Here is a 14,620-nt window from a genome sequence, read left to right on the forward strand (position 1 = left end):
GGTCAAGGGAAGAACCAAGGGAATGCAGAGCAAAGCCACTAGTAAGCCAGATCCTTATTCAAAGAATACTGTTGCAACAGCAAAGGAAGGAAGGAGAGACCCGAAACAAACGGATTTTACATTTTATAACTTTGGATTTGGGGCAGTTCCTGTGGGTGCAAGAGTCATTCATTCTCAGAAACAATGGTGTAGTTTAGTTTGTGTGATGTTTCCAGAAGCTACAAAAAGCTGGACTGTTTACATCAGGTGCAAGGACATGTTGAAGAATGTTACCTGGACGTGCACAGCTCCTGAACTGAACTGTGGGAACTGTCTTAGTCTGATCTCTGCCTTCAAACTGTGAAGATGTAAGCAGAGGGTCTGGTAGCCTATGAAACTGTTAAGCAGACCTCGACCAGGGCTCCGATAGAAAAATTACCGTAATTTCTGTATATAATCTCTAACCATTACGCTTAATGCTGACATTAAAAGACTTCTCTCTACTTTGGAAGTTTCCTGTGTTTTATTTTCTTCATGCTTCACTCTGCTAAATGGGGCCAGGGTCTTTGAAAGCATGCTGGTCCCAAGGAAAAGAGTTTTAATTGCCTAAGAAAACTCCTAACAGGCTGTGGTGGACTGTTGATACCGCAACAGGTTATGGGAGTTTGGATATGGCAAATATCCAACAGTTCCTTGGTCAAGGTGACCTCCCTAAAAAGGCCATGGTTATGTCACCAAGAGGTGGTACAAACAGATAGGGTAATTTACAAGGCACAGCTCAAATCAATACATTCCAGGTGTTAAGAAATTTTCCAGTGTAAAGAGAATACAAGTTGATTACATTCAGAACATACCTTTTCAAATATTGAGCAAAATTTATTCGCTGATTTCACATTTACAAAGATGCATACAATTATGCTTCCTCTTGGAGCTGGAGGGGGGGGGGAATACATGAGATCTGAAGTCTCCAGTCCATTGTAAGAGTTCCTGGGACTATGTGCTAGGAGGAATATTCCACATGTTCTTCATGCCTGTATTGGGAAGTTTGGTCTTCGCCATGTGAGTAAGTGAGAAACAAACCTTTATTTAACTGTATTTCAGCGAGTGTGAGAGCTTTCCCTTTAAAACATCAAGAATAGAAAGGTTCCTCTAAATAGGTCCCCCCCCCCCGTTTTATGAGGCCCCTTCTAAGTGTTCTGAATGTTCTATTGCGGTTGCTTATCAGACATAGGAGGTGGCACTGTTGAATATTTAGGAATATTTCTGTTTGACAGCTCAGGAACCGGTTTTCCTTTACTAAAATACTGCATTGGTCAAATGTCTGCTTGGGGAGCTGTGGGTTTGGGTGTGTTTATCTCCACACATCCCTTATGGGGGTGCAATTTTTATAACAACAGTAAGCATGCATGAAGATCATAGAATCATAGAGTTGGAAGAGACCACAAGGGCCATCGAGTCCAACCCCCTGCCAAGCAGGAAACGATATAGCTCCAGATTCAGAATCCTGAATCCTTCCTTATTAATTTGTAGCTGCATTTTCTGTAAATATATTATTGGAATAGAAAATTTCTAAACAAAGAATTTATTTTCTGAAAATATTTTATAGATATATGAACTGGAATTCCTCTCAGAATATAAATTAATATGTGATGCTCTTTTTGAGAGCATTCACCTTCCCTCCAGGATGAGGCTTTTAAAATAGATAAATAAATTTTTATTAAGATGTTCCCAAAATACAGTAAAATTACAACCGCAGAAGATACAAGATTATAACTACAGAAGAAAAACAAGAGAAACAGAAAAAAAGAAAGGGATATTAAAGATAAAGAAAGGAAAAAGAGAAAGAATAATACAATGAAAAACAGAAAGAATCATTAGCGAAAGACAGAAAAAAAAATTTCACCTGCCAGTTACATTAAAAATTATGATTGTTTTAAGCATTTAGTCCATAGGAACACCCATCTCTTTCCTTTGTAATGAAGACCAGAATAAAGAGCACAAAACATGATTACTATGCAGTACAGTCCAATCTTCTTCGTGATCTTTTGGTGAAATTTCTTAAAGCTCTAACAGTCCCTGCTGTGTCTTCAGTTCTGCAAAGGAGCACAGACCTTGGGTGAGGGTGAGGACGCCTGGAATCCCATGCGTGACTCAGGGGGCGTTGGGTGGTTGATAGCAGTATTAAAGCATATAAAAGGTCAATACAAAATGCCAATGCAGTAACAAGAAGAGCTTAACACAAGGATGTAGGGAAATCTCATGTCTTCTCACAGGGGCCAACCAGATCCCCTAAAGGGAAGAAGCTAATAATAATAATAATAATTAAATTTATTATTTATACCCCGCCCATCTGGCTGGGTTTCCTGGGCAAGACAGTTCCATGGTTTAACTCTGTGCTGTGTGAAGGAGGACTTTCCTGGTGCCAAACAGTCAGTGGCAATGATGCTTCTGAATACCATTTGCTGGAAACCACAGGAAGGAAGGCTGGGCTTGTGTTCCGCTTGCGGGTTTCCCATTATGGACACCTGGCTGGACACTGCGAGGACGTGATGCTGGTCTACATGGGCCACTGGCCTGATCCAGCAGGCTCCCTCTAGGTTCTTATGTTATGTTCTCCTTTCTGGCAAGTCACTGACAGTTCAGACCCTTGTGAGGAACAGTTGAAGGAGCTGAGAAGGTTTGGCCTGGAGAAGAGAAAGCTGAGAGGTGATATGAGACCCACCTTAAAGGGTTGTCGCCTGGAAGATGGAGCAAGCTCGCTTTCTGCTTCTCCAGATGGTAGGTCCCCCTGCGCCTCCAGTGAAGAACATCATGGGACAGTGCTGGGGTAGACCTCTCTTTGCCCAAGACCCTGGAGAGCTGCTTCCTGCCATAGCAGACTCCACTGGGCTGCATGGACCAGCATTCTGATTCAGTCTTCATAACTTCATTGGCAGTAGGGGGTTAATGGCCAGACAGCTAGCTAGCCTGCCTAGCCTTTTCTCTTCCATTCCTTTCTCTGCCCAAGAGCCACATTCCCTTCTGAGGAACCTTCCAGGGGCCACATGTGAGTGATGGGGAGGACCAGAGATAAAAGTAGGTGGAGCAATGAATGTAAATGTTAGCTTTGCACAGTAGGCAAGGTCTGAAAGAGCCATGATCAGACACCTTTCTTTCTTTCTTTCTTAAAAATGTCATTAGATTTTCATAACTTATAACGAATTAACTTCAGACTTTAAACTTATTATATAACTTGTATAAAGCGATGAATGTGTGACATAGCAAAAGTGGAAGGTGATAGGGGAAAAGGAATGAGGAGTCACTGGCCCTTACCTGCCCAGGTGTGGCATTCAGGGGGTGGGTCCTCAAGTCAGTGAATAGCAAGCCAGATCCATTGGTAACTCCAGGCCACTGCTGAGACAACTTGTATGTTCTGCTTCCACGGCAGGGTCTCTAGCTGTGGTCTTGACCACTCCTTGGTCCTTCTCCATGTTGCTGATCCCCTTCCTGAGAACTGGGGATCTGGGTGCTATAGAAGTCCTCCAGCTGGTGCAGTGGTGTTTCCCATGGATAGAATACCCATGTGCCACTCCAAGGCTTTTTATTCTTCCACTCTCACTTCTCTTATTCAGCAGTGAGATGCAGCACCAGCAAAAAAAAAAGAAAAGGAAAAGGAAATGCTATTCTAGGCTGCATCAACAGAAGTATAGTGCCTGGATAGAAGGAAGTCATGCTTGAATCTAACTTGGTCAGACTCCACCTAGAATTCTGTGTCCAGGTTTGGGCACCACAAGCTAAGAAGGATATTGACAAGCTGGAGCATGTGCAGAGGAGGGTGACCAAGATGATCAAGGCTCAGAAAAACAAAGTTTTATGAGGAATGGCTGGATTCAGTATGTTAAGCCTGGAAAAGAGGAGATTGAGAGAAAGTCTGATAGCTATCTTGAAATATTGAAACGGCTGCCACATTGAAGGTGGGGCAAGCTCATATTCTCCTGCTCTGGAGGGTAGGGCCCTAATCAATGGCTTCAAGTTACAAAAAAGGAGGTTCTGAGTAAACGTCAGGTAGAACCATCTGAGAGTAGGAGTTGTTTGACAGTGGGAACGACTCCTTGGAAGACGGTGGATTCTCCTTCTTTGCAGGTTCTTAAGCGGAGGTTGGATGGCTATCTGTCTTGCATGCTTCAGTTGAAATTACAGCATTGCAGAAGGTTGGAATAGATGGCCCTTGGAGCCCCTTCCAACTATAGAATTCTACGTTTCTATGATTCTATGATTGTCCTGGTATGCATTCTTTGATGTGAAGTGAGATTGACTCGCTGACAGAAGCTCTTCCCACATTGCAAGCAGTGATATGGTTTCTCCCCTGTATGAATTCTTTCATGCGCCATGAGATTGGACCTCTGATTGAAGCTCTTTCCACATTCCAAGCACTGATATGGCTTCTCACCTGTATGAATTCTTTGATGAGCTGTGAGATGGGTGTTCTGACTGAAGTTCTTTCCACATTCCAAGCACTGATAAGGCTTCTCCCCTGTATGAATTCTTTGATGGGACATGAGGTTGGAACTCTGACTGAAGCTCTTTCCACATTCAGTGCACTGATATGGATTCTCAATTGTATGAATTCTTTGATGGGCTGCAAGACTTTCCTTCTGGGTGAAGCTCTTACTACATTCCAAGCACTTATATGGTTTCTCCCCTGTATGAATTCTTTCATGGGAAGTGAGACTTTCCTTCCAGGTGAAGCTCTTTCCACATTCCATGCACTGATATGGTTTCTCTTTGCTATGAGTTCTTTTATGGGAATTGAGATGGGAGTTCCGACTGAAGGTCTTTCCACATTCCAAGCACTGAAATGGTTTCTCCCCTGTATGAATTCTTTGATGGAAACTGAGATTTAACTTCTGGGTGAAGCTCTTTCCACATTCCAAACACTGAAATGGCTTCTCTCCCGTATGAACTCTTTGATGCACCCTAAGAATGGCACACTGACTAAAGCTCTTCCCACATTCCAGGCAGTGATACGGTTTCTCTCCACTGTGTGTTCTTTGATGGGAAATGAGTTGGGAGTTACGACTGAAGCTCTTTCCACATTCCAAGCACTGATATGGTTTCTCCCCTGTATGAATTCTTTGATGTGAAGTTAGAGTTTCCTTCCAGGTGAAGCTCTTTCCACATTCCATGCATTGATAGGGTTTTTCCCTTCTATGAATTCTTTGATGAGAAGTGAGACTTTCCTTCCAAGCGAAGTTCTTACCACATTCCAAGCACTGATATGGTTTCTCCCCTGTGTGGATTCTTTGATGGGCTGTGAGATTAGCCCTGTGACTAAAGCTCTTTTCACATTCCAAGCACTGATAGGATTTCTTCCCAAAGGGATTTCTTTTCGAGGAAATGAAATGGGACCTTTGACTGAAGTTACCTTCACACTCAGAATATTTATTTCCCTTCTCTATTGTGTAGACATTGTCCTGGTCTCCCTCATTACTAATTTCCAATTCATCACGACCTGCAACAAAGAGAGAAATGGATCACAGCCTCAGGGAGAAATGCAGCCCTCGATTATTGAATAATGCTAATTAATGCTTGGGAAGAAGGCAGAACTGAAGGCAATTAAAAGTAAGGTCTTACAACAGGCTTCACTGCTTTTGTTGACGGCCATTAATGAACATATTTATGGGAACCTGAGTGTCAGGAACGCGTTAGCAATAAATCACATGGAGTAAGTGAAGTTAACTCTTTAAGAGAAGAAGCAGCCTGCTCAGTAGTGTCAGGCCTTACAAACACAGCAACACTTTCCAGTAGGTCTTGCCCCTATGCCTCTAAGAGTCTAAGATTCTATGATTCCAACGTCAGTCATCTCTTTGGTCAACCAGAAACTGACAGAAACTGACCTTGCCCCTATAAGTTATGGGAACTGAAGGTCCCTGCCTTCCCACAACGGACTAAGCCCCCTCTTCTCCTGGATCCTTCCCAAGCGATCTGAGACTCCGCCGGTGGAATTGTCTCTGCTCCTCCCCCTTCATACCTCTTCTGGTTTAGGAAGATGAGGGGGGAAAGGAGCTTGTCACAGCAGGAGGGGGAGACACCCTGGCTTCTTCACCAGCATAACTCTCTTCCTCAGCTTCTGCTTCTGGACTTCTCTCTTCCACAGACTCCCCCTGCTGCTTCCTCCCACCATTGCTCTGCATCCAGCCAGTCCATGAGACAGATTTGAAAAGCCTGGCTCTTTTCTGGCCCAATAATGGAGTTTGCACCATATCCAATGTTAGACATCACTTTGGTCAACCAAACACTAACAGAAGCAGAAAAGAAACAGAAAAACCTGACAGAAGCTACTTCAACTTCCATAAGATATCTGAAGCCTGAATTTCTAAAGGACTAGGCAGTTCAGACCAACCAGAATAAAAAAGGCAAAACTGGAGGATAACTCTATTCACGGTTCACTGTGGGGGTATCAGAATCCCAGATGCTCTTGGTGGTGTTATTGTTTTAGCTCCATCAAAACATTGCAGGTTAGTGACACAGAGATACCCATTGAATTTCAAAACAGGTATCATGACCCAACAGGGAGCCTTACCGAGAGAGTCCATAATCCCACAATTCTCCTCCATGACTTCCTTATGCAGAGCTCTCTGGTCAGGATCCAGCAACGCCCACTCCTCGTCTGCAAAATAAACAGCTACATCTTCAAAGCCCACCAGACCCTAAAATAAAAAGGGAAAGGTCCCCTTCTTAGACAACATACAGATTATCTACTACACATTGCTCTGTTGTTTTCTGCCTGTTCATTACTGTTTTGTTTTAATGGAATTGTTTTACTGTACATTTTAACTATGGATGCATATTTAAACTTTTTAACAAAACTGTTTTATTGTGTATTTTAATTACTGGTATTCATATTTGGGGGAATGGGTGGAACTCCAAATGGTGTTCTTCAGATCATTCTGTCTGCTCAAACATTCCAGTTTCCCTCTTTGCTCTCCCTGTCTACTGTTCTGGAGGGAGAAACCTTCATAATGTCACAGGGATGGGAAGGAGAAGGAAAAGCCATTTAGGGGAACTGGTGGGGCTGGTGAGCTGAGTCCTGGCCACTGTTATTTTATGATTTGCCAACTGCTTAGAAGCCTATTTTAGCATTAAATGATAAACTTAAAAATGAAACTGAAGCTGCTGATAATTAATACTGGCAACATTCAGGAGGCTAGTTAAGGTGAGGTGGTTGTTCATCATTCTCAGCACAAAAGCCTCTTGGAATGGCCTTTACAGCCATGGTTAAAGGCAGTTTTCAAAGAAGCCAAGAGCAACAGAAGCCTGGCTGCCTCATCTCACAGCCTCTTTGCCCCACAATCCTTCATTCTCCCTACCTGATCTGGTTCCATGGCTGCTGCATCTCTGCCTTCATGCAAAGATGGATAAGCATCTCTTGCCAGCATCATTCTGTCACCTGTGAGAGACAAAGGTAAGTGCCAGGCCATTTTCACATGCTTCTCTTAGAGGTGAAGCAGTGCATCTCTAACTACAGGGGGGCCTGTAAAAAAGTCACACCTACTGAGTGCATTTTGACATTTGTATCTTAGCTAGGTAAAAATACATGTCCCCACTTTGGGCTCTTGGCCCCTAGTGTCCTCCCCACAGATTAGTGGCAAAATCTACAGAATGTGTGACCAAATGGGAAAAAACCCTCCTTGCTCCTTACCCAGTGGTCTCTCTTTGGTGTCCAATGGAGTCTTCTCTGCCTCATAGGAATCCAGGCACGTTTCTGCAAAGATAATCTTTCCCTGAAAGGGCAGAAAGGACTGGAAGCAGAGAATGGAGAGAAACATTAGAAAAGGACTGGGAGAGGCAAAAGCTTTAGGGGTATCCGATATCATTCCTTGGAGGCTTTCCAAATAAGATTGGGGGATTAGGAGAGAATTTTGGGATACTGTCTCTCATGTTCAGAGCCCCTTGGGAATATCCAGAGGAAAGTCTCTCTCACCTGCTGCTCTGCCTGCTTCCTCTCCTCTGCCTGACTCAGGAGGAATCCTTCAGCCAGGGCCACCGCCTGGGAACTGGTCTCCGCTCCGCATTCCCTCACCCAGCTCTCCATTTCCGGTGGAAGGACAGTCAGGAACTGCTCCAAGATCACCAGGTCCAGCATCTCAGCTTTTGTGTGCCTTTCTGGCTTCAGCCACTGATGGTCAAGGTGGTATAATTGGCTGCAAATTTCTCGAGGTCCTTTGGCCTCCTGGAAGCAGAACTGCCTCAACTGCTGGCTCTGCACATCTGAGCGGAGGGTGTCTTCCTCACCCAGGATCTTCAGCAGAGAGTTTTCCCAGATTCCACCGCTGCTCCCAGTTTGGATGGCATGGCCTCTTCCTGCTTCAGGGCCAGCTGAGTCTTGCTCATCCATCTGGGCTCTCTGGAAGCTTCCAACAGGTCAGAAGGAATCCCTTGTTCTGCTGCCCAGTTCCGTCTGTCCTAAATTGAGGCGTTTGCAAATCCTACAAAGGCAAATATTATTCTGTTATGAAACAGATACACGGTCAAGAGAATAAAAAGGTTTCCTGAGAAAGTGTGGGTGAATCTTGCTAGGAACCAGGGCTGGACTGAAACATAGCCCAGACTCTGAACTTTCTTTTTCCAAAACGGAAAAGGAGAAGCCAGCATCTAGGCCAGACACACCCAAACTCGGCCCTCCAGATGTTTTGGGACTCCCAACACCCATCATCCCTAGCTAGCAGGACCAGTGGTCAGGTATGGTGGGAATTGTAATCCCAAAACATCTGGAGGGCCGAATTTGGGGTGTCTGATCTAGGCCTTCTAGAAGGGAAATTACCATGCAAAATTTGCAGGAAACATAGGGAATTTGCAGAGGCGTTTGCAACTTTTACAAAGCAAATACATTGTTTTGTTATGAAATTGATACACAGCCAGGAAAAGAAAAAAGTTCCCAGAATCTTATTAGGAACCAGGGCTGGACTGCAACACAGCCCAGATGCTGAACTTTCTTTTTCAAAAAAGGAAAAGGAGAAGCCAGCATCTAAACCATTTTAAAATGGTTGCAATCTGCTATGGAACAGTGGTAATTAGTAAAAACACCAACAACAAAAACACCACCACCAACAACAACAACATAAAGCCTCAAGCATGGGGAAAAACCTCATGTTACACACAGACCTTCCAGAAACGGCTGTGTGTGTGTGTGTTTGGAATCTGCAGTTTTGAGCATTTGCCTCAATCTCAGGCGCTGACCTCTAATAATGAACCATATGTTGCAGATATTCCTGTAAACTAATTGTGAAATGCAATTTACAAGAGAAAACTCGGTCAGTTTATCTGTATCCTTTCTTCTTCCTAGTTTTCTCCTTTTGCTTCATCCCATGAGGTATTTTCCCTCAGAGCCAGAGCAGAGTGTGGGGGTGCAGTGCCTCCGAGGTTCCACCAGGGGGCGGGAGCCTTTCTCTCTCTCTCTGATTGGCTGCCAGCCCTTTTGGAGGGAAAATCCGAGGAGCCCTTTCTGAGGGGGAGAGTGGGCAGGGCCTGATCTGAGAGGGGAGAGGGGTATTATTATTATTATTATTATTATTATTATTATTATTATTACTATTATTCGGAGAGGCTCTTTTCTGAAGGAGAACTGACTCTGATCTGGGGAGAATCTCTCTAGCCAAAAGAAGGAGTCTCACAGCTTAGATAGGAAGAGGACCCAGTGGAGGGTCGGGGGAGAGTATGGAGGCAGGAATTAATCTGGAGGGCTGAGTCTGAGGAGGCAGGAGAGGGAGAATCTGTGGGAAGACGGACTAAACCAGGGTCTCCTTCCAGTCAGGAGGGGAGAGGTCTGCTAGGAAAAGGAGACTGCCCCCCCAAATGAATAACAAGGCCTGAGAGGATCCCCTGGGTCTGTGGGAAATCCCTCAGGGTGGCTAAGAGAGAGGGGAAAAGTGCCCCTCGCTCAGGAACCAAAGTATTAGGCTGAGAAGGAAGCTGCGCTGTATTAAAAGTATTTAAGTGTAACCCTGCTCATAACTAAGTAAATGAAAAGAAACAGAGTTAATTCTTTTACCTCCTATGGTAGAAACCTGAACTTCCAACTGAAGTGCAACAAGTGAGCTTTTAGCAACTGAAGTTTGAGAAAAGCTGTGCATGTACTACAGTGACATCCTTATATTTAGCTTAAGTAGGAAGTTAAGGAGAACACACCTCCTGACCCAAATTTGTTTCACAAACTTTTTTTGTCAATAAAAATGTTCTTGTTCGTTCAGCTCTTTCCTAAGACTCTAAATCACTAAGTTTCCTCTCGCACAAGATCCTCACAAGGTAGCCTGTGGTAAACTGCAGAAATTTACGGCATGTAATGCCTTAAGAGAGAATATTATGAAAATGATATATAGGTAGTACATGACCCCAGTCAAGCTCGCAAAAATCTATCATTTGCCCGATAACAAATGTTGGAAATGTAAAGAAACTGAAGGAACATTCTTTCACCTTTGGTGGACGTGCCCAAGGATTAAGGCGTACTGGTAAATGATTTATAATGAACTGAAAAAGGTATTTAAGTATACCTTCTTGAAGAAACCAGAGGCCTTTCTCCTGGGTATGGTCGGCCAACTGGTGTTAAAGAAGGACAGAACTTTTTTTATGTATGCTACAGCAGCAGCAAGAATACTCATAGCAAAGCACTGGAAGACGCAAGATCTACCCACTCTGGAAGATTGGCAGATGCAAGTGATAGACTATATGGAATTGGCAGAAATGACCTGCAGAATCCGAGATCAAGGAGAAGAGCAGGTGGAAGAGGACTGGAAGAAGTTTAAAGTTTACCTACAAAAACATTGTAAAATATATGAATGTTGAGGACATTGAAAATGAAACGAAGGGGTTCTAGTGATTAAGATAAATAAGAGTACAAAGGGAGGGATAAAGGATGAAAATGAATAACGAATGATATTGCTGAATTAATTGTTAAGTGGAATACAAGAAAGGGAGGCGGGTGGAAGTAAGGGAAATAAGGTTTTGAAGGGTACAAATCTGAAAGAGTTTTTTATGCTAAATTTGTCTTTTATGTGTTTTCTTTTTTTTCTTTTTTCCCCTTTTTTGTGATATCTGTGGATTTTTTTGTTGGCGTGTCAACTTTTTTTCTTTGTAAAACTTAATAAAATATTATATAAAACCAAATGAATAACAAGGGCTGAGAGGATCCCCTGGGTCCGGGGGAAATCCCTCAGGAGTGGGATGATTAAGAGAGAGGCGGATGGGGGGGGGGGAAATGCCCCTCGCTCAGGAACCAAAGTATTAGGCTGAGAAGGAAGCTGCGCTGTATTAAAAGTATTTAAGTGTAACCCTGGTCATAACTAAGTAAATGAACAGAAACCGAGTTAATTCTTTTACCTCCTATGGTAGAAACCTGAACTTCCAACTGAAGTGCAACAAGTGAGCTTTTAGCAACTGAAGTTTGAGAAAAGCTGTGCATGTACTTCAGTGACATCTTTATATTTAGTTTAAGTAGGAAGTTAAGGAGAACACACCTCCTGACCCAAATTTGTTTCACAAACTTTTTTTGTCAATAAAACTGTTCTTGTTCGTTCAGCTCTTTCCTAAGACTCTAAATCACTAAGTTTTCCGCTCACACAAGATCCTCACAAGGTAGCCTGTGGGAAATTGCAGAAATTCGTGTAATTTGCATGTCATGAGGTGGGTCCTCTATATTTAATGGGGGGCAGTTAGCGGGGTGAATCCACTCCTTTATTAAGTTGATGGTCATTGGTGGGATCCAAGAGCCCAAAGCAGGGTGCATCAATGTTCACATAACTAAAATAAGATTAATGGCTGCCAAGGTCCAAATGCCCTCGGCACGTGGGGCTTTTTCTGTGGCCCATCTCTCGTTCGCCATGCACAGCTCCACCTCTGACTTCTCATTCACCTTTCTGTCTCACAGATGGCGGAGGGATTCTGGCAAGACCGCCTCATCCATCTTTTCTTGGTGGCGGAGGAGAAGTCGCGGCTGTGGAACCAGACGAGGTGGGGAGAAGGAGCATGGGTGGGGGGGGAGAGACTGGGGGTGTAATTGGCGTACCATGAGGTGGGTCTGCTATATTTAATGGGGGGCAGCTGGCGGGGTGAATCCGCTACACATGGGAAAAAGATAAAGCCTAATACAGGGCTCAGCAATCTTTTTCAGCAGGGGGCCGGTCCACTGTCCCTCAGGCCTTGGGGGGGGCAGGATTATATTGGGGGGGGAATGAACGAATTCCTCAGCCCCACAAATAACCAGAGATGCATTTTCAATAAAAGGACACATTCTGGATTCACCCCGCCGCCTCCCCCAAGCAGGAAGAGACCCCCCACTCCTGCAGGGAGGGCCTGACCCCTCCCTGGCCCAGCCAGCCCCTCCTCCCTGCTCTTTCTCCTCCCCCAAGAGGGGCGAAGACTGACTCCAGCCTGACTGACTGAGACTCAACAGGACTAGACGGGGCTCTGGACCCCCCAGGAGACTCCTCTGCCATTGCAGCAGACTCAGGTCTGGCTGGATTGAAGCAAAGCGGTGAGCAGCCTTGGCTAGGAAGGAAGAACAGGGTTGCAGCCCTCCTGCAAAACCACCCGCCCCCCCCCGGCTTTGCAGGGAGCAAGGAGGGGGTGCAGGACCCTGGGGGGCACGCATGATCTGGACACGGCCCCCCTGCACCCTCGCCTGCAGCCCTGGGACCCCCAAAGGTAGGAGAGAGAGGGGAGACTCACCCGATTGCAGCAGGAGCCACCCAGGCAGCAAAGCTGGCAAAGGAGACACGCAAAACATCCACCGCCCGCCCCCCCCCCCTTGCAGGAAGTGACTGGGGAGGGGGAGGGGCTTTGGCTCTGGAAGACCTGCCCCCCCCATTCTTCATCTCCTCTCTAGGAATGCGGCTCAGTTCCTTTGAACCCTTGGCGAGCCAAACATCGCAAGCTCATCCCCCCCCCCTCTCTCTGCGTTTTCTTCCTCCACAGCCGAAGCGCAGGAGGAGCCCCGCGCATTGCTGCCCCCCCCCAGGTGCTGTGTTTTGGGGGATCTGAGCTGCTCTCTCCCTTGGCCAGAAAAAGCTTGCAGGGGAAGCGTGTCCCCCGCCCCCCCCCCCGGGCTGCATCTCCTTTCATCCCCATCCTTGCCTTTTGTTTGGCTGTAGCCAAAACTAGACCATAGCTGTCAACTTACAGATTTGAAAATAAGGGACCAGCAGCCTTGAAAATAAGGGACCTGCAGCCTCACCTGTTCCAGGCACTCCAGTCTTCCTGTCCTCCTGCAGTCTGGTCAAACTCATGCTGGTAGCTTCAGGAACACTGTCCAACCAACTTTGTAACCAGAGGTTCAACTGAATAGAATCTGAATCACAGGCACCACAAGGCCTATGCAGCCTCAACTTCAGATGGCTCCCCGGCCTGGCTTTGCACTGCAAAGTTTGCAGCAGCACGTGCAAGAAAATGGCGCCCAGCATTCAAAACCCCCCTCAGCTTGCATTAGCTAGCCACACACAAGGCATGCAAGCTCCACCCCACAGTCGTTCTTAGACTTCTTACTGGGTGAGCAACACAGCCAAGCAACACAGTTGGAGCCTCCCTCCTCCCTGGCCGGCAGGAAGGGAGGGAGAGGAGCTGCTTCCTTTGAAATTTAAGGGACATCATTTAAGGGACATCCATCAATAAGGGACAGCAGCGGGACATGGCGCTGGAATAAGGGACTGTCCCTTCAAATAAGGGACACTTGACAGCTATGAACCAGACAAGAAGGAACCAGATCCCACGTGCAGCTGAGTCCCGTTCACGGATCGCCCTTCCCCGCAAGGCTGCGGGCGTGGCGAGTTGAAGGATATGGGGGGGTTGAAGGGGGTGGATGTAGGGGGGTTCCCACCCCTTCAAGGCAGCGTCCCTGTCCCACCCCCTTCCTTCCAGTCTTCTGGGGGCCTGATCCTGGACGCCCAGGAAGACACCTCTGCCACTGAAATCCACTCGTCTACAGATGCCTCAGAGGGTTGAGACTCTGGGGAGATGTCCTCAGGGTCTGAAGTCCGAGGTCCTGGGTAAAGGTAAAGGAACCCCTGACCGTTAGGTCCAGTCGTGGCCGACTACGGGGCTGTGGCGCTCATCTCGCTTTATTGCCGAGGGAGCCGGCGTACAGCTTCCAAGTCATGTGGCCAGCATGACTAAGCCGCTTCCGGCGAACCAGAGCAGTGCACAGAAACGCTGTTTACCTTCCCGCCGGAGCGGTACCTATTTATCTACTTGCACTCTGACGTGCTTTCGAACTGCTAGGTTGGCAGGAGCTGGGACTGAACAACAGGAGCTCACCCCGTTGTGGGGATTCGAACTGATCTTCTGATCAGCAAGTCCTAGGCTCTGTGGTTTAACCCACAGTGCCACCCATGTCCCTCAGGTCCTAGATAGCGGTTCCCAAACATTTTAGGGCCGCTGCCCCCCCCAACACCCCAGTGCCTCCTACCAGATAAAGGCATTATTCAGAATAGCCGTTTGCACAACACACGAAGAAAGATAAAAACAATAAAATATACGTAGTTTAATTAACTCATGACAAAACCAATGAACCTGATCAAGTGGTATCAGCTTTTCAAAGTCTGGGAGTTGTGTACACTGCCACCCCTTTGCCTCTTAGTGCCCCCCAGGAACAAAACCCTTCAGGGGGGTGGCG

General features: G+C 46.1%; 2 protein-coding genes across 6 annotated transcripts in view; one reads left to right on the plus strand and one right to left on the minus strand.

Moving 5' to 3' along the window:
- Nucleotides 1-2,292: 2,292 nt before the first annotated feature.
- LOC307199122 (uncharacterized protein) lies at nucleotides 2,293-12,785 on the minus strand. The gene is made up of 6 exons (XM_079946770.1): nucleotides 12,682-12,785; nucleotides 7,943-8,447; nucleotides 7,661-7,742; nucleotides 7,329-7,408; nucleotides 6,542-6,668; nucleotides 2,293-5,470 (listed from the first exon to the last, which is right to left on the minus strand). The coding sequence occupies exons 2-6, from the start codon at nucleotides 8,354-8,356 to the stop codon at nucleotides 4,221-4,223; spliced, it is 1,953 nt and encodes a 650-aa protein (XP_079802896.1). The 5' UTR covers nucleotides 8,357-8,447; nucleotides 12,682-12,785; the 3' UTR covers nucleotides 2,293-4,220.
- LOC307199270 (uncharacterized protein) overlaps nucleotides 11,147-14,620 on the plus strand; it is a 178,964-nt gene continuing 175,490 nt past the window's right edge. For 4 of the 5 annotated variants that reach the window (XR_013831831.1, XR_013831832.1, XR_013831833.1 and 1 more), the window contains exon 1: nucleotides 11,147-11,964. Coding sequence is in view for 1 of the 5 variants with exons in the window: in XM_079947071.1 (XP_079803197.1) it covers nucleotides 11,882-11,964 (83 nt within the window). In the remaining 4 variants the exon portion in view is untranslated. The remainder of the gene's footprint in view (nucleotides 11,965-14,620) is intronic. The other variant, XM_079947071.1, reaches the window with a different exon arrangement.

This window comes from Podarcis cretensis (genome assembly GCF_951804945.1).
Source record: "Podarcis cretensis genome assembly, chromosome: 12".
Taxonomy (NCBI): domain Eukaryota; kingdom Metazoa; phylum Chordata; class Lepidosauria; order Squamata; family Lacertidae; genus Podarcis; species Podarcis cretensis.